The sequence below is a fragment of the Pantherophis guttatus genome, chromosome 1, assembly GCF_059756535.1.
Source record: "Pantherophis guttatus breed Tessera chromosome 1, ASM5975653v1, whole genome shotgun sequence".
NCBI lineage: Eukaryota > Metazoa > Chordata > Lepidosauria > Squamata > Colubridae > Pantherophis > Pantherophis guttatus.
The window spans coordinates 241,996,549-242,016,033 of NC_142063.1; the positions used below are offsets into that span (position 1 = coordinate 241,996,549).

General features: G+C 36.3%; 1 protein-coding gene across 1 annotated transcript in view; it reads right to left on the reverse strand.

Annotated features, from left to right (window-relative positions):
* Positions 1-1,612: 1,612 nt before the first annotated feature.
* ASCC3 (activating signal cointegrator 1 complex subunit 3) overlaps positions 1,613-19,485 on the reverse strand; it is a 211,215-nt gene continuing 193,342 nt past the window's right edge. Inside the window, exons 38-42 of the mRNA XM_060689118.2 lie at positions 12,561-12,712; positions 10,508-10,649; positions 3,503-3,712; positions 2,510-2,685; positions 1,613-2,420 (exon numbers count right to left, since the gene is read on the reverse strand). Of these exons, the coding sequence (XP_060545101.2) occupies positions 2,273-2,420; positions 2,510-2,685; positions 3,503-3,712; positions 10,508-10,649; positions 12,561-12,712 (828 nt within the window). The 3' untranslated portion in view covers positions 1,613-2,272. The remainder of the gene's footprint in view (positions 2,421-2,509; positions 2,686-3,502; positions 3,713-10,507; positions 10,650-12,560; positions 12,713-19,485) is intronic.

The following is a 19,485-nucleotide window of genomic DNA, read 5'->3' on the forward strand; positions in this document are numbered from 1 at the left end:
ATAAAATGTGTGTAGCAGAAGAAAACAAAGATAGCATTAGTAGCAGGGGTGAAATCCAGCAGGTTCTGACAGGTTCTGGAGAACTGGTAGTGGAAATTTTGAGTAGTTCGGCGAACCGGTAGCAGAAATTTTGAGTAGTTCGGAGAACTGGCAAATGCCACCTCTTGCTGGTCCCAGAGTGGGGTGGGAATGGAGATTTTACAATATCCTTCCCTCAGGAGTGGGGAGGGAATGGGGATTTTGCAGTATCCTTCCCCTGGAGTGGGTGGGAATGGAGATTTTGCAGTATCCTTCTCCTGCCACGCCCACCAAGCCACACCACACCACGCCCAGCAAACCACACCCACAGAACCAGTAGTAAAAAAATTTGGATTTCACCACTGATTAGTAACAACAGGTGGCTTGGGTGCAATCCCAAAACATCTGGAGTAGTACTTGAACATCATTGCATTGACAAAAGCACAGTCAAGTGCAAAAGTGCTTTTAATCAGGCTGTACACCGCCTTGAGTCCTTCGGGAGAAGGGCGGTATAGAAATTAAATAAATAAATAAATAAATAAATAAATAAATAAATAAATAAAAGGCAGTGTTACTTGGAACAACTTATATCCTGCTGATGACACCTTTAATACCATCAAACAAGAACATCTCCCTATCCCACGTCCTTGGGAAAGACTCAATAAGTGGGATAAGAATGCCAAATCCAGTCTAAACATCTGGCTGACTTTGCAAACAATCATAACAATAAGTTGGGCTTAAAACATTCCAAGTATGAAAAACCACTTTTGAAAATTCTGAGCCTAGAACAAAATAAGATAACATGAGGTTTTTGTGCTATATATTGTTTTGAATAATTCAGTTCCTTACAACTGGAAACTTGGAACAAAATATTTATTTTCTGATTACTATAAAAATAATGCCAAAGGATATGGAGTAACACAAGAAAGAATGAGGAATCTTCTGTTAAAAGTCAGAAAACTTAAGTGTTACGTACTATGCTATGTATTACTTTAATATAAAATTAACTGCTTGCCCCTGCTACTAATTAGGTGATAGTTAGGAGAAAAGTCTGAACTACTGCATTTGGTTTTTATTCAGGCCTCCCAAAAATTCACTAAAGTAAAATAAGCAGTTTTTATTACTAAAATCTTTACCACTACAGAAGGCTTACTTTGTTCTAACAATAAATTACTTTCCTCTAAAAATATTTCTTAGACAAGTATTCCAAGCCCTGTATATAGAATTCCACATACCAATGTGTATCAACTTGTGCATATTGCAAAAATTGCATTGCAATTTATTCTCTGAACTTTTTATATTTATTGCAAGATTTAATTAATCACTTTGGACATGTCCACTTTGGAAGTGAACATTTCTTTTTTAATGTTTTTTTTTACAATACTTTCTTTTTTTGCAAAAATAAATTTTTGATGCCGTGTGTTTTGAAAGGTGGGCCAGAAACCCTTTAAATGCTTAATAAGATATACTTGATTTCTTTTATGCTCCCCATATCAACTTGATTATTTTTACACTGCTGGAAAATCGGAGCTCATAACATATACACTGACTAGTGAAATTCTTGAGGTTCCAGTGACTCTACAAACACACAATGTTCTTAAGTGCTGAACTTTATTTCCATGTCATACATATTTCACATAGAAAATTGTGAAATGACAAATTTGTCACAAGGGTTTGTCTTCAATTACAAAATCTTGTGATATATCCTAGCAATCTTTTTTATTATTAGGGTAGGTAATGGATTAGATGTACCAAATGGCTGTGAGTGAAATCCACTGGCCATGTCCACATCGCTGAAACTGTCTTGTGATGTTATCAACTCATCTCTTTTGGAGCAGTAGTTACTGTAGTGGCTTCTTCAGTTGCACAGGTAGCTCCTTTATATCTATACAAATTGTATCTTTGGATCTCGAGAAGCGGTTGCAAGCACGACTGCCTGACAAGTAATGGAAAAATTAGTTCTTGCCAATTAAAATGTCTATTCCTGACAAATACCAATCTGTCTGGAAGGAACAGTGGCATTTATATCAATAGAAAAACCGACCCGCTTTTACAAGGCTACAAAACTAATGTTTAAAAATGCAACTGGTTTATCAGGTCAAAAAGGCCACTGAGGCTAACTCTGTCATCAGAATCAATACAGCAGTCATTTTCAATTTTCTGGTGTTGAAGCTGGATGCTGATTGCACTAAGGCAAACATACTTCCCTATTCCCCGAGTGAAAATGCTAGAAAAGGAAAGTCCATATGGCATATTATTTCAAGCCTAAGTCATTAAAAGTATCAGAGATTTCAGTGTTGACCTGTGCTGAGGTGCTAGCTGGTAAGACGTTGAGAAAAATGTCATACTGTTGGTCAATTCCGAGGTAACTGTCACTCATAAGATACAATGTGTAGATATATCTGGAAGAGAAGAAAGGACATTGGTTTTCATTTCCAAATCAATCTTCTTTCAAAATAATAATTTAAAAACCCAAGCTACATCATCTTACCTTCCAGGAATTTCTGGGGTATAAAAAGCAACTGAGATCACACTCTGATTTCTGACATAGCCCACTCTTTTCAGAGCCACCAGCTCTTTTTTGTCCACTTCTCCTAGGATCACAAACCATCCTTCCTCCTTGACTTTAGGGAATCGAGGTGCAATTGCTTTGGTGTCTTGCTTGCCCTGAAAATATAATTTAAGACTGCCACATAAATCTATTCTCCATATTAAAATGTAAAATACAGAAATGGCTGTTCTTCAGGAACACTGGCTATCTTTGATACGAGAAATAGACAATACTGAGGCTAGGCAACTACTATAACTTCAGTTATTAAAGACTGAATTCAAGAAATATTGTATGTATTGTCAATCTTTGAAAAAGCTAATTTTTTTCCTCATAAAAATGATAGTGTAACCATTGGCATAGATTTTATAGTATTTCAGAAAAATAATTTATATGCATCATTAGATTTATTGTTATTAAATAAATATGTGATATGTTTAGTTGTTTTATGTCAATTTATTATATCATTTTTAGAGGTTTATTTTTTCCCTTTTGTTTGTTTTGATATTCTAACTTAATAGCTAATTAATTTGTTGGGTGTATATGTATTACAGTCTTAATTTGCTTCGGTATATTATTTTCTCTGTTTCTTTTTAAACACTGTAATAACATTATTTTAAAATAATACATAAAGAGATCCACGTACTTATTTATTCACATGGCATACAGTTTTGACAATATTTTTTCAAAACAGTATGAAAGAATGGGACCAGATGGAGTAAAATAGGACTCAATTATCAAGATATTACCTTTTGCACAACTGATAATAAAGTTGTTAATAGAAAAAACATCAGCCATATAACATCAAAATATTAATTAATTATATTAATTAAATATAAAACTGATTTGCTATAAGTCTACTATAATGACTCTAAAATATACAGTAGATGGAAAAAAATAAAAATGGGTATTAAGCGATACCCTAGGATACCTTACCTTGGTGAAACCAATACGCAGTCTATGCAAGTTAATCTGGAGAACATATTCTTGATCTGCATGCAATTTTAACCATTTTTTATCATCCCGAATGTTCATTGACAACATTGGGACAATCATTTCCTTTTGTTCGTGGACTGTGTCATCCCAGCAACCTTTAATAATCATACTAATCTCTATTACCGGCAAGTGGGACAAGTAATGCCAAGCCTGTGAAAAGAGCAAAGAGCAAGAAGATAAACAAACTTTTCCAGTTATTCCAACTTTATTAAAATATTATATTAAATTGAGCCTACACAGGCTTTCCCCCCAAAGATCTGTCACGAAAGTTACATAGAAATGGAATGTAGATAATTTAGAAATGCTTCCTTGGGAGAATCATATATAACTGTAATGGCGAACCTATGGCATGCGTGCCACAGGTGGCACGCAGCGCCCTCTCTGTGGGCACACAAGCCGTCGCCCCAGTTCAGTTCTGCTGCGCATGCACGCGCGCCTCCTGCAGTCCAGCTGGTCATCGGGTCTCTGCTGCGCATGTGGTGGGGCACATGTGGGGGGAGCGGGGGGCATACGTGGGGGCCACCCACGTGTTGCATTTTGGGGGTTCAGGTGAGCGTGCACATTCAGGCATGCACACTTTGCACACTTGGTCTGGAAAAGTTCAGCCATCACTGATATATAAGTAAGTTTTCCTTAAATTTCCACAAAAGTCAGTAGTACTTTAATAAAACAACTCAAATAATTATAATCAATATTCTGTGCTTTGGCTACTTCTATCCAAGTAAGCATGGAACTACTCAAGAGTAACACACTTATTAAGCTAAGTATGTTTTCAATGTTTTCAATTACTGAATTCTATTTATAATTATATTTTAAGTTAATCTCCCCAACACAATCCATGAATGAAACACTGATTAATGATAAAGCAAATACAGAATTAAGAGGATTATTTGACGTAATTATTCCAAATCTAAATTCTTATTTAAAGTTTCCATACTTCCAAGTTTCTGGGCTTTTTTGAAATGAATCTTCATTTCGGCGGATTCCGGATCTGCGCACTTTCCGCTGTGCCCTAAAGACGTTTCTGTTTCATCAAGCCGGGCTGACCTGACCTAACTTCTTTAAATTGTTTTAATTTTAAATTGTTAAATTATGGGTTTTAATGTAGGGGTGTTTTAACTGTGGGCCAAATTAATTTAATTGGATTTTAATATTGTTTTAAATTTTGTATTTTTTGTATTTTATCTGCTGGCTGTTCACCGCTCCGAGTCCTTCGGGAGAAGGGCGGTATACAAATATAATAAATATAACATAACATATTAAATGTTCTTAAAAATATCAATGATTACATGAGCTATAGTTTGTTATACTCTTCCAGATTAGATGTCCCAACAATTGTTTATGTGTTCAATCAGGTGAAGCTATCCTGCAAACTGAATAAGAGCTAAGAACTAGTACAGGTATTCCTCAACTTATGACCTCTTATTCAGGAGTCATATATGACTGTTCAAAATTATGGCGCTGCAGCATAAGGGGGATTTAGATTGGTCTGTGAAATTCCAGCTGCCGCAGTGTCCTTGTGGTCACAAGCCAGGTGTTCAGATACCATGGCTCATGATTACAACATCACAATGAGTTACCAACATGTGATCATCATTTGCAACAGGGGTGGGTTCTATTTACCTTTACTACCGGTTCGTAATGGGGCTGTGCGTACACGCGAGCGAACCAAGCGCACATATGTGCTGTTCTGCGCAAGTGCAGAAGCGTTTTCATGATGTCAGGGTCAGTGGGTGGGGCTTCCCGCTGGTTTTACTACCGGTTCTATAGAACCGGTGCGAACCGGGGGCAACCCACCACTGATTTGCAACCTTCCTTACTGGCAACCCATAAACAAGTCAATGGGAAAGGTTACAAGTCACTTTCTTAAGTTGCTGTGCTGATTTTTCTCCCGAAGAGCCCCATTACTGAGTATGAGATCTCCTGAAGATCTTACACTCCATGTCACCCCTGTCCATGGTCCTTGGCTTGTTTTGCCTGTGGCCCTTGCCCATCTTAATTCCCTAGAGCCTACCTATGGCCTTCACTTGCTTGTCTACTCTCCACAGGCCTGCCCATAGTACTCATGTCTCACTACTCCTTGCCTGGGACATCCACTTTTTCCTGTTGAACAACTTGTCTGGTCTACAGGCTACAGTGACAATTGCTGAGCAATGCAGTCACATGACATGAACTTTATGATTGCATCATTTAGCAATGGCAATCTCAGTCCCAATTGCCATCCTAACCTGAGGATTACCTCTATCACTGGCTATGTTTGATGAGTCAACTTCCATACATATAGATTCCATAGAGAATCCAACTATCTCTGCACCACATATAACAAAACAGATTTTGTTAAAATGTCTGTTTTTTTAGGTGCTCAATTTCCTTTAATGCTGATTTGGTTTTCAGAGAATAGTTGAAGAATGAATATACTGTCAGACTTTCTCTTAATTGTTTTTGCTACCAACAGAAAAAGGGTTAGCATGCGAATGATTTCCCCTCAAACTGCAATCAGTGTAACAACAATAGTAATATACTTTATGGATATCATATTGATCCTCAAGTTATTAGTTATCCTCCAGGCTCCATTTTGGAATTCTGGTACTGAAGTCTCGTATGCATTTTCTCATTTAAGAAGGCCTTCATAAGAAGCCTACTTAGTGTACTTCCAATAGTGAAATTCCTTTAAGCTACCAAGGTTGAAATGTTGTTGAAATATGTAATAATAATGTTAGGCTGTCATTGGCCCAGAAAAAGTGACAAGACTAACAAGATCCTGAATCCCCTCAAATGGCTCATTGTATTTCAACATGCCTGCAGGCATTTCTCTTACTTAGTGCCTATTAGGGGTCCTCCCTCTCCCACTTCTCCTATTTATTTATTTTTATTTTTATTTATTTTATTTTTATTTTTATTTATTTTATTTTTATTTATTTTATTTTATTATATTTTATTTTATTATTTTATTTTATTTATTTTATTTATTTTATTATTTTATTTTATTTTATTTTATTTTATTTGTCAAGCAAGTATTTTAACAGATACAAGTGTAAACATAATTTTTAGTTGTAACATAGAATCCAGCAAGCTAAGGAAGCAATTTAAAAACCTCCAGTATAACCTTTATTCTAGGAAAACTTAAAGGCCCTGGGAATGGACATTAACAACTGGGAAACCTTGACCTTCGATCGTTCAGCTTGGAGGCTAAAGACGCAGCAGGGCCTTCCCCAATTCGAAGAGACACTTGTTTGGCAGGCTGAGGCAAAGAGGCAGTCCCGGAACCAGCGAAACCTGGGGGCTGGGCAGGGGACAGAATGTATCTGCCCTCCATATGGAAGGGATTGCCACTCTCAAATTGGCCTTTTTAGTCACACTAGATGCTGTTTTAGGACCTCTTTCCAGAGCATGATATCATAGTCTCTTGAGACTGAAGGATGTCAATGAGGAAATCCCTTTTAGCTTCAAATGTACTCCAAAACTTTTCTCGGAAAATAAAATGAAGGGTGACTATGGCCTCCTGTTCTAAAAAGAACCAACTTAAGTATGAGAGAATGGGAGAATTATTTGGGAAAAGGGACCAGAAGATAAGGCAGCATTCTCTTAAACTGATTCTGTACTTCCATAGTATTTGGGAATAGGCAATTTATCTAGCAGCCATTTTGGTGCAGTACCTACATATATTCTAAAACTCAACATTTGCCCATCATCCCCCAGAGATGTAGACCCTGGGGTTAGATTGTAGACAAAGGAGTGAAGCAGAATACAAAAACTAAGCTACTTATTGCGGCCGTAAGACCTTCAGCTTAGAAATTAGTCTGAAGATGGAGAATGTAATCTGCTTCATGGCTCAGCATTGCAGGTCTACTATTATACCTAGTTTTCTTGGATAAGAGAGCATTGGTGGATTCTCTGGTTCTGAAAACAAAGACTATGGACTTTCTCTTGCTTTGGATAAAACCGGAGACTTTCTAGTCTTTGAATCTATTATTCAGCATATGTACAAAAATCTTGTTTACCTAACTCTTTAGCACTGATTCACTGATCTTTAGCAGCAAGGGCATCTTAAGCTCAACACTATACATCTCTCTATATGAGCTGATCACATCCTTACAACATGAAAATTCTCATTTAGTGTAGCACATGCATATACACACTTTTTTAGCTGTTTACATATTTTTCCAATTAGGAATTCATCATTCAATGCTTGGTGTGAAACTTAAATATCAACAAAAAAGTAAAAATGGTCTCTTTCAACAATGAAATGAGTCTCCAAATTATAATATAAAAATTAATATTTTGTTATGGAAATCTGGGAAAAATTCCTTTCTTTCAAATATTCTGAAAAACCCTAGTGTTGGGTTTCCCTTGGCTGCTAAGGCAATGCAATACAATCAATTCAAGGAACTAGAATCTCAGACAAGTTTGTTTATTACAGACACCTATAAAGCTATTATGACAGAATTCCAGTGTATCTAATGCAAACCTTATTCATAGTTTCTACCTCATCTACCCTTTTCAGGACTTCAAAGTGGTGTGCACAGCACTTCCTCCTCCAACTTTTCTTCATAGAGCTTCCAAGGCTAAGGACAGTTCTGAACCTAGATCTCTCCAGTGCCAGTGCAACACCGTAACTCACTAATTTTTTCTATGTCTTTCTCCCTCTTGAGTAATGCAGTGGGCCATATCTTTTGGGCGGTAAGCCTGTTTCTTGTTTTGGTAATATACAGATCTGGTCAGCGAATGAACAGTGTGTAAATACACATGAATGTATGTAGAACACTCAATCTCAAATTCAACATCTACAGCAGAGGTGTCAAACTTGCAGCCTGTGGGCTGGATGCATCATGCGTCATGTGCAGACCACGCCCACCCCAACTCTGCAAATGGGAAAAATGACACAAAACGTCACGTGACGGCAACGTGATGTAGCGAGTTTGTCACCCGTGATCTAGAGGATGCCAGTTCTCATCATACTGCTTGCCTGTATACAATGGCAGGCAGCACAAGGGAGAAGAAGTCTATCCTTTTGGACTCTGTTGCTGGTGGATGTGGCCTTCATTGGACGACTTGATTATATTCCTAATCAAAGTGATTTGCATTTTCTACAGATTTTTATTTCATTGGATTAGTGGTAGGTTTAGAAAGAAGTAGATGAAAACTTAAGCCCAATTAATTCCAGCAACGTATTTCTACCATAGGTTCCCTTTTAAAAGTATGTGGCAGGTATACACATGTAGCAGAGTGATAAGATTTAAGAGCAAAGTATAATAAAAGGTTTCCTCAGTGCTCATTTTCCTTGCCAAGACATTTGACTGGTTCCTTTTATGTTGTAGCAGAATGTATTTTTATTTACAGTTACATGCATCTAGATGTGTGGTGTAAGCAGTTTATGTTATTGACATATTAAAAAGACACATGAAAGAGATGGATGCGCTCCATACACAAAAGCTATTTTTGAAGAAACTGCTAAGACATTTCAATACCAGCCAAACATATTTATCTGAGGATTAATCTTCATCTATTGAATCAGACGCGAACACTACCATGCATACAATTATTTAATTAGCAGCCAAATCCTCTGCCAGTCAGCCGCTGTTCCGGGCATACTGATGGGGAAGTAGATGCAAATCTCACAGTAGTACTGCTTTTTCTCATTACTACTGCAATTAGCACTTAAATTGATGCTTTAAACATACTAATTTCTGGAATAATTCAGGATTTGTATGTTACCTGAGATCGTCTCACTGCAGAGACGACACCAGATTGCTACGCAAATTGAAGCACTTTTGAGCCAAATAACCATCATCGTATCAGATGGAGACAATTTGCATTTGGTTTTAAAGATAACAGAACGGCAATTTATGCAAATAAATTAAGTTAGTTTACTTCTGAGTTTTCCCTGAACTAATTATAACAATGTTCTAATTTTTCAACACATCTATAACTTGGACTGAAGTCAACATATATTGCATTTGAAATTTGTGGTAATAATGGTTTTGTTTTTATTTAAATATTTTTCATTGTTATGATCAATATGTGCGGTGTTATGTATAAGTTTCATTTTCCTCATAGTTCCATTTTCTCAGAATTTAAAGGGAGAATATTAGTTTGATTTCCTAAAGAAATTCTACAGCAAGACTACTGTATCATCTTACTTTCCAGGAATTTCTGGTGTATAAGAAGCAATCAAGGCATGCAAAATATAGTTTACACACTATATAGGCAGGTATCATCATATAGCAATATGAAACTCATTTTTGTGATGAGCCATACATGTGTACTGACAATTGTGGACTAAGTGGATAGCAGAATACACTAGCCACTCTGTAGTGTATCTTTGTGGCTCTAAAATGGCAGGGAACTCAAGATCTATTATAAGCAAAGATTCTTTTCTGATGAGCATAAATATTGTATCCTATTTCTAATCCTTTTTAAATGATGAACTATATATTAGGAAATGGCAGGAACTGTGAAAAAAGCAATAAATTACAATAGAATTTGTTTTTTTTTAAAAAAAAGATGACATTTAATTTTTTAATGCATAAAATGAAATAAAATAAAGCTGGACAGATAATGGGTCTATAAATAAAAAACCCGCATCCCAGTGAGGATGCTGTACTGGATTAGCAACAACCTCTTTGACATTACAGCAATTGCACAGCACGACACACACAAATAGTTAATGGATATCTTTACAACCCACCTACAGGTGAGTGTGTGTGAACTTTTGGTCCAAAGCAATTACAGTATGTCTGGCTTTGACCAGTAAGTTTGGGCTCCAGCAATGCAGAGTTTGGAGGGAGAAAGAAAGGCAGGAGGAAATTTATGCTGTAGAACAGACTGAACTGAGCTACTACAAATCTTCTATGCAGTTCTAAGAAAGATGATCAGTTAGTGCATTTATACCATGCAGCTTTATTTCTTTAGTAATATTAAGTGGGTTAGATAGACAATTGTTACCTGTATAATGTGTGCGGAAGTCAAATCACAGTCCACAAGGGAAGCAAAAATATCCTCTTTTCCATCACAGGCAGCCATCAGTTCAGGAAGACATTCAATGGGCCCTTGGTAAGCACCTTTTCTTTTCCCTTGGCTCCATTTCCTAATAAAATAGAAAACGTACAGTCATTGAGATTTCAGTTCAGGGAACATCCCCTTCTTTAAAAAAAGTCAAAAATAAGAATATGAAGTTGTGAAGACATTTTAAAAGAAAAAAAATGTAAAAGCTATTTGAAGTACAGGGTTGTCTTAGCCTTTCACAAAAATACTTTTTGGATTTAATAAAGTTAAAATGACAGACTGCTTCTAAAGCTGGCATGCTGCCTGCTCCATGTCTAAAAGTACCACATTGACAATTGTACCATAGCTCAAGATTGCAGATTATTAAGCAATTTGCCTCTTGTTTTTAAACTGCATGGATTAAAAGTATCATGTAGATTAACATTACTACTTTAAATTACAATTTAAAATTAATGATATGGTGATTTCTTTCATAGGGTTATGTAGTTTTGTATGATTTTACTACAATTTTTATAAGAAAGAAAAACTAATATACAGTAAGAAGGAGAAAACTAAAAAGAAATTGGAAAGAAAGCTGAAAATGCAAGAAGAAAAAAGTAAAGGAAGAATAGAAAACATAGTGTCTTCAAATCTTCACAGTAGTACAAATTGTACTCCATTTATAAGTATAATTATAAATTTACATCTTATGTTTAGATTACATGACTCTTTTCTATCTATATTCTGTTACGTTTAGTCCTCAAAACCATGTCACAAATTCATTTTCTCTGTTTTTCTGCAAAAAGTCCTTAAGAGATTTATCTTTTCTGATCAAAATCCATCATCTTCACATCCTTCATTGTGGGTAATGCATACACTGATTCAGAGGATTTTAAAGATTAATATAATATTGAGACCAGAGAACTTTCTTTTTGAGACTGATGGACAAACAGTTGAAAATAAGTAATGAAACTTTATTTTTGTATATGATAACTGCAGCGGGATTATTGTAGGCACAAAGATGGAAAGATCTGGCATTTCATAGGCATGTAATCATCAGAAGATTAGCAACATTTGATTTAATGCTGTATATAATCAGCAAATTGTATGGAAATCAAAGTTTGATCCGATGCTGACTGTTTGCATTAGAATAGAAATCAATCTTAAAGGGTCTTCCCTTTCTCAGAATTAGTTAAGTGCCCCTGAATCAAACGTGATTCCTGGAAACTTCATAGACATATGGTCATCATCTCAACCTATCCTTGATGACAAACCAAAACTTTTCAAAGGACACTCCAATGTTATGCCCAGCCTTGTACATCTACCTCATATGTTGTCTTTCCCTTAACATTGATAAGCATATATTTCTAAATTTGCTATATTGGACATTTCAAAATGAATCCAAGGAGATCCATTATGTAAGTTGAAGTTTGTTTATACAAATACAAAGGTAGCTCATGAGAAGTGAACCGTACCATGGGCTTATTTAGTTCAACGGCCTGATTCACATCTGGCAACAAGATAAACATTATATAGGAAGCCAATATGCAGGTTGTGAGTACAATAATCAATTCTTGGTCTCATTCTCTAGCCACTCCTATTCATAGAGATTACTTATCTCTGTCCATATCAGGTAATGTGTAGCTGTTACTATTGCTATCTGCTGACAGCTTTATTCTCCTTCAGTTTGATTAATTTCTTTAAAAATGTCTAATTTGGAAGACATTGCTACATTTGATATATCTTGGAGAACAAAACCAGTATGATAAAATGAAGGGGAATTTTCTTTGGTCTCTCTTCATTGACTGATTATTCAGCTTTATTGGAAGATTCTAATTTCATGAAAGGGGTAAGAACCCAGTAGAAAACAAAATCTCCAAAGCATGTGAGTGACTGAAATATGAATAATCTTAATGTTATATCACAAGTTTCAACAAGAAGAGAGTGGACAGACAACAACACTATTATCGTCCTGCATCATAAAGATCAGTTTTATAAATAATTAACTGTATACCTGAAAAGATGAAGATGATGGTATTCTATGTTAGGTAAAGTAAGCAAAGAGGAGTCATGGATCCATCGTCCCTGAATCAGCATCTGTACCAAATTGGTAAGATTTAGTACTGTCACCAGCCAGCCCTCATTTGCCGCAACATCCAGCATTGCCTAAATCAAGAAGAAAACTATATTAATTATACAAATAAACGAAAAGTTATTTTAAAATACCTTCTATGATTCTGGATGCATATTTGTCTATTATTATGAATGGTGATATGATATTGAGCGCCACAAAATCTGTATGGATGGAAATAAAGTATGTCATATATAACAGCAAAGGAGGTCATATGAATCTAAATTATGACCAGGTAAACAAACAAATAAACGGCAAAGGCAGCCAACTTTTGTGATGGCTAATTTCCTTTATATGAGAAGCCATTGTTTCTTCACCCTGCCTATCTTGTCACAATATAAGGCCTTTTTTTTATTCCAACCTAAAACAAACTCAAGAGCTTGTTTGCTATATTGTTATAATTTATTTAAGGAACATCACTTCTGGCTTCACCTATAGCTTACTGTCCAATTTTTACAATTTGACTATCATATTTACTTTGTAGAAGAGAGCTATACACGGAAGCTTTTTTGGCATAAGGTTCTTTAGAATTATTTACAAAACACAAAATTTGTATATTTGATGGTAAACCTGCTATTCTTTCCTTCTCCTATATCAAGTTAGGAAATCAAAATTTTATAACTCATTTCAGGATTTGGAGCTGTAACACTGTACCTGCTAACAGCTTCCCCAAGAACAATTTAGTGCATACAACAGGGAAAACTTAATTATTATTTAATATACGTAACAAGAGATTATGTCTTGGTTCAAATATAACTACCAGTACTCTGGCTTCATTGACACTGTACACTGTTGGAAAACTTGAATTAAGATGGGCCTACCAGGAGTTATTTTCCATTCTAACATCTCTGATCCCCAGCATTGAAGAGCTACACTAGAATGAGATATAAACACCTTACCAGTCCCACCTAGGGGCTGAATTGCAATCATTGAATTGAATACTCCATTGTTGGGAATATTTGAATTAGGTCAATGTTTATGATGAATCTTTTATACAAATACAAAAGATATGTGCATATTTTACTTTTTAAAAATAAAAATAATGTGATTTCACATATCTTGGTTATGAGAGAAGTATATTCAAATCAGTGAGAAAGTAGCTTCTATACACACTTGTCATTTTATACAAATAAACTAAATTCATTTGAGTGCAAATGAGAGACAACAGAATTAGCATTATGGAGATCCTTCATTATAAGTAATATTAACTAATAGGAGCTGGACATTTGTGAACTTTCTGGGAGATTATTTCATGTACACTGTCAATATCTGATAATCATCTATTCTTAGGCTCTGTTCTGGGTGATATGTTTATCTCTGTTATCATTCCATCCTTATAATCTCAAATTACACACAAAGAACCGATTTAGCTATAGCTCTCTGGTAGTTATGGTATAAATTAGCAGATGGCAACTTGCAACTTCATCTTCATCATCCAACAAAGATTCTGAAGTCATTAATTGCACGGCACCTGACAATTCCTTCCACCAGTCCTCTTTTCTTGCAAACAAGGAGAGGAGACGGTGACAATTTCAGTTACAGATGTTCTTGTATTTTTAATTATTTCTGTTGATCATTTTTTAAACTGCCCTGAGTGCCTTACATGAAGACAAAAAAGAGAACTTAAATAATTAAATGTAACATGCCCAAGTTGGCATTAATTATTTCACAGGAGACCTCACATTCTGGAATGTACGCACCAACCGTGTGCATTTGGTCTCTCTTAGAAAGTCCTGTGACTATTTAAAAAACACACATTGACCTTCACAATAGAGGTAGATACCTAGTTTTCTTTTCTTTTTTCTTTTGCTTCCTGCAATTATTAACCTCCCCGTCAAGATATTCCTTTTGTGTTTATGAAAGATGAATTTTGACAAATATTACTAAAAATATGCAGGTCAACAAATTCCACCTCATTTCTATTTTAACAGCAAAGGATGGACCTTAAGGAAATGTCCAAGATTGAAAAGGTGACCATTAAAATATTATTGCAAAACTATACGAACACCAAGAATGCTGGAAAGATAATGTTTTTTTAATTATAAAAGAATCTAGAGTTGTGGTTTGTTTTTCAGTTTTTAAAAGGGGCATTTACTCTGCAGTTTGATGCTAGAATGTATTTCCAACTTCTCATACAGCCCACTAGAGGAATGTTAGCTGTCTATATTAGCCCGTACATTTAATCAAATGTTTTACAGACAAACAAAAGGCTGCATTTACTTAAGGCAAACTAAACAGTGGAATCTTCTTTAAACAAAGGAGCTGTTTACACATGCAGCACTATTTCAATTAAATTACACTGATCCTGGAGAAATGTAGAGTTTAAAAAAGTACACAAAGCTGGTTTCAGTTATGTGGGAGAGGCTCGGTTTAAAAATGATAGCTTATCCTTTTCATTTGGATCGAGGGAAAAAAAATTAAGAGGTTGAGATATATCTGCGGTACCTGTTTGTCTATCTTCAACACAGTTTTAAAACATTTCCTTTAAATGTAAAGCATGAAATAAAAAGAAAAAAAAAAGGATATATTTTATTAAATGGTGATGTGATACTCTCCTGTCCCCCTGAAATCCCCCAGAACAACAATCCAATTTCTCTATTCTCTATTCTACACTTGCATATGAGTTGCAGTCCAAGGACAGCAAATGGAGTTCACTGGTTGTTGGCAGTAATTTTTGAATTCCTCAACTAAGAGGTAGGTGAACCGAAAAGGTAACTGAGTACATACTGAGATGCCACATCTCAGTATTGAGTCCCTGCAGTCTTTGGGCCTTTATCCTTATATATTGCAAGATGACTTCCTTTCTCTACAACAGGACTGACATCTTTGGGTCAGATATATATGGAAAAGGTTTCCTACTGCCACAGATGGATCATGGGTCTCATGTGGGATGAATTCCCTGCTAAGACACAATTGAGTTTTATATGTACATTCTTTCCTAAGAGCCCATTCAGTTATCCAACAGTTCAGAAATACATCCAGCTGTTATATAGATAAGATAAGGTAGGATAGGGTAGGATGAGGTGAGGTGATGTGAGATGATATAAGATAACCTTTATTGCCATCTTTTTCTCTGAACACACTGGATACCTTAAAAAAAAAAAGAAATTCTGATGCCCGCTCTCAAAAGAAAATAAGCTGAAATGTTGAAAGCCCACCCAAGCTAACAGCACTATCCGGGACAGAGCGATTTAACCAAATTTCCGTTGCAATGATGACACAGCAGTTTCTCACCTGACAGTTTGTTATTAATTCTAGCTTTATATATGCCATTTTAGGAACACATTAGCAAACAAAATAGATGATAGTGACACTCTATATGGATTAGCCTTTAGCCTAGTTGTTAAGCTCCATGTTTGCCTCATTTCCTCTTTCAATCACACCGCTTCCACCTCAGAAGACACTCGGCACCAGAGGAAGACTTCCCTGCTGCAAAGGCTGCTGTTTCCTGATGCCTCTGCCACCCAAAATACCAAACCCTTTCAGAGATTGCAGCCAATCTCATACCCTCTGTGCAACCCACCAACACTTCTGCTGCTGTTGTGGCCCGCCAGTGGCCTGTGCGGATCGTGGCTGATCCCGACGAGGCTGGTGTGGTGTCGCGCCAGCAGCCTGCGCAGCCGGCGCTCGCATTGGTCAGCGAGGAGGCTGAAGAGGATGTGGTGCCAGAGGCAGAGACTCAGCCAGGGCCTTCAGAACCTCCAGAGGCTCCTTCAAGTGGAGAGAGCGAAGTGGAGGAGCCTCTTCTCAATGCTCGAGCATGCAGGGCTGCCAAAAGGCAGGAGTGGCTACTCAGGAGGAGAAGGTCTCCTCGAGAGTATGGCTTGAGTATAATTGGCCACTCCCTTAGCCTATTTAAGTCACACGCGGTTAGTAAGTTTCTTGCTGGAAACAACTTGTAATTATCATCAGATCATTTCTGGAAAAGTCTTATCGTATTTTGTTTTCTGGGCTGGTTGCCAACCTTTGCCGGACTTTGGTTTATTCTTGCTACTTAATAAATTTGATAAGGACCATTGGTGTGTGTCAATATCCTCGGAAATCCGGAGCTGGGACAGAACAGCTGCTGACACATTCAAACAAAGCAGTTCAAAGGAATTCAGAATCTCTAGGGCAATTTTATCAATAGTTCCTCTCTTGTTAAATATCACCAAATCCAATATATATTGAGGGTCATTTGGGATACAATTCTGTTTTCTGGTCACAATTCCCAAAGAATCACTCAAACTGGGTGGCACTTTCAAGTCCGAAACCCCAATAGTCTTGAGAGCCGAAGCAGCCACAGCCAAGCAAAGTGCCCCAATTTTAGAATGACTTGTATTTCAGGGTATTCAGGCATACAGACTATCCAACAGATATTCTACATGTTTTGAAAACAACATTCTAGCCATACTTCCAATAGACCATGTGTTCTTTTATTTTTTTCCTTCTCCTAAACTACACTTTCCCTTTTATGTTCCTTTCAATATTTACTGCTGTCGTTAGCTGTCGTTCCATTTATTACCTATTTAGAAATCTGCATACAGAGATACCCGTAATGACAAAAAATGTGTAGCATGTGATGAAGAATGTAGTTCATTTACTACTGCAGTTTTTGTATTGTGTCAATGAAGCAGATTTAGGGACAAAAAAATAGGAAATTGAGTAAGCAATTCTGCATCCCACTTAGTTACCAAGATTTATATTAGGGTCCTCTGGCGTCCCCAAAGCTAGGCAGAAACTGACAGAGATTACTCATATTGAATCAAGAACAGCAAAGATATTAGCGTATGTGCCACACTGTGCCTAAAACTGAATAAAATTAATCCTCTTTTATGCTTTCCCACCCATCATATTTATTCTTTGCATCTTTATCCTGATGTGTAATCCAGGAGAGGGACATTTTTACCCAAATGGCTGGGTTCTTCCATTTGTTGCTTGGAAATCTACTCTCATTTTTCATTCATTAACTAAGTGCAGAATGTACAAATACTTGACACTTCAACAGAAGTGGAAATTGCAACTAATACTCAATGGGGGCAAATTGACTAATTTTCATATGCACTGTATTCCAGAAGCAAATAATCTAAGATCTTTGCTTTGGAATTACTAGTTCTGATTAAGCAGTGATCATGATAACAGGGTTAAATAGTGTTTATGTGTTAAAAAATATCCCATTCATTATGATTCCAGGCAAGGAGGAGTATTCACTCTCTTAATAAAAATGTTCCTTTGCTTTCTTTCCTTTTGTTCTATAGTTTCCATGTTTAACTTACATTTTGTAAGATTAGATGAACAAAACAGTGGCCCTGTATACAGCAGAATCTACTGTACAAACCAGTCGTCAACCACAAGACTGGAGAAGAGCAATAAAACCCTCCAAGGGGAGGCAAACGCTCATGTGGCAAACACTTCAAGAAACATTCATTCTAGTTGGACTTATTCTTCAATATTGCTACTTATTTGTTGTTCAATAGTGCCATTGATCTGTTATTCAATAGTGCCACTGATTTGTTATTCAACAGTGCTATTAATTTGGAATATATGGCAGAAAGATCACAGTGCAGAAAAATGAGGGAAGGAGAAATGAACCAAAACTAAACCAAGACTTTATGATGGCGGTCCAAATGGTATTTTTGTATTGATTAAAAAAAGTTGAGGCAGTCACTCTGTGTGTAATGGTAATGTCAATGCCAACTGTTAGTCACCCCAAATAAACATGGTGAAAGGGATAGCCATATAAATTTAATAATAACAAATAAATGCATACAAAGCCAGAATTGAGAAGATAGCCACAGACAGCAAATTCTGTCTCTGTAAAGAAGCTGAAGAAACATTGGACCACCTAGTTATCTACTGGAAGAAGACTGCACAGACTGATTACGAACAAAGGCATGACAAAGTAGCAATGGTACATTGGAATAGCTGCAAGAATTATTATTTGCTTGCAAGCAAGATGTGGTAGGATCACAAATTAGACAAAGTAATAGAAAATGAAGAAGCTAAAGTGCTCTTGGACTTTAGAATTCAAGCAAGCACCTGCCACATAATATCTCAGATTTAACAATTGTCAATAAGAAAGACAAAAAAAACCCTGGATAGTAGACATGGCAGTACCTGGAGAAAGCAGAATAGAAGGGAAAGAACTGGAGAAAATCCCAAAATATAAACACCTGCAAGTAGAAGTAGAATGACTGTGGCAAAAGAAAGCAAAAATGGCACCAATAGTGATAGTTGCCTTGGGTGCAATCCCAAAATATCTGAAGCACCACTTGAACATCATTGGCATTGACAAAATCACCACCAGTCAACTGCAAAAGACAGCTTTACTTGGAACAGCTTACATTTTGTGACACCTTGAAACAAGAATATTTGCCTATCCCAGGTCCTTGGGAAGGACTCTACAGTCAATGAAGATGTCAAATCCAGTCTAAACATCTGGCTGAGGGAGTGACCAACCATTACAATGACAAAAGGGCACACTTCCTGTATTCACACATATACTATGCTACCTTAAGACATCCTAGGTTCTTGGGAAAAACTCTATGTGTATGAAAGTCAACATCAGTTATGCTGCTGTTATGCCACATTTTTAATAGTAATAATAAACTCTGAAGCAGGCACAATATAAGCATTCCATTTGTGAAAGCAGAATTTTTCTTTGACATAAAAAAGGCTCAATTCTTTAATACTTGCTGCTAATTCTTAGTTTTCATTATTTTCAGGGTGGATTAATTAATTCAAAGAAATTCAAATCCTGAATTTTAATTAGGATTTATTTTAAGTTTTGATAAAGCCTTCACCCAATTCATTTTGGGTGAAAAACGGC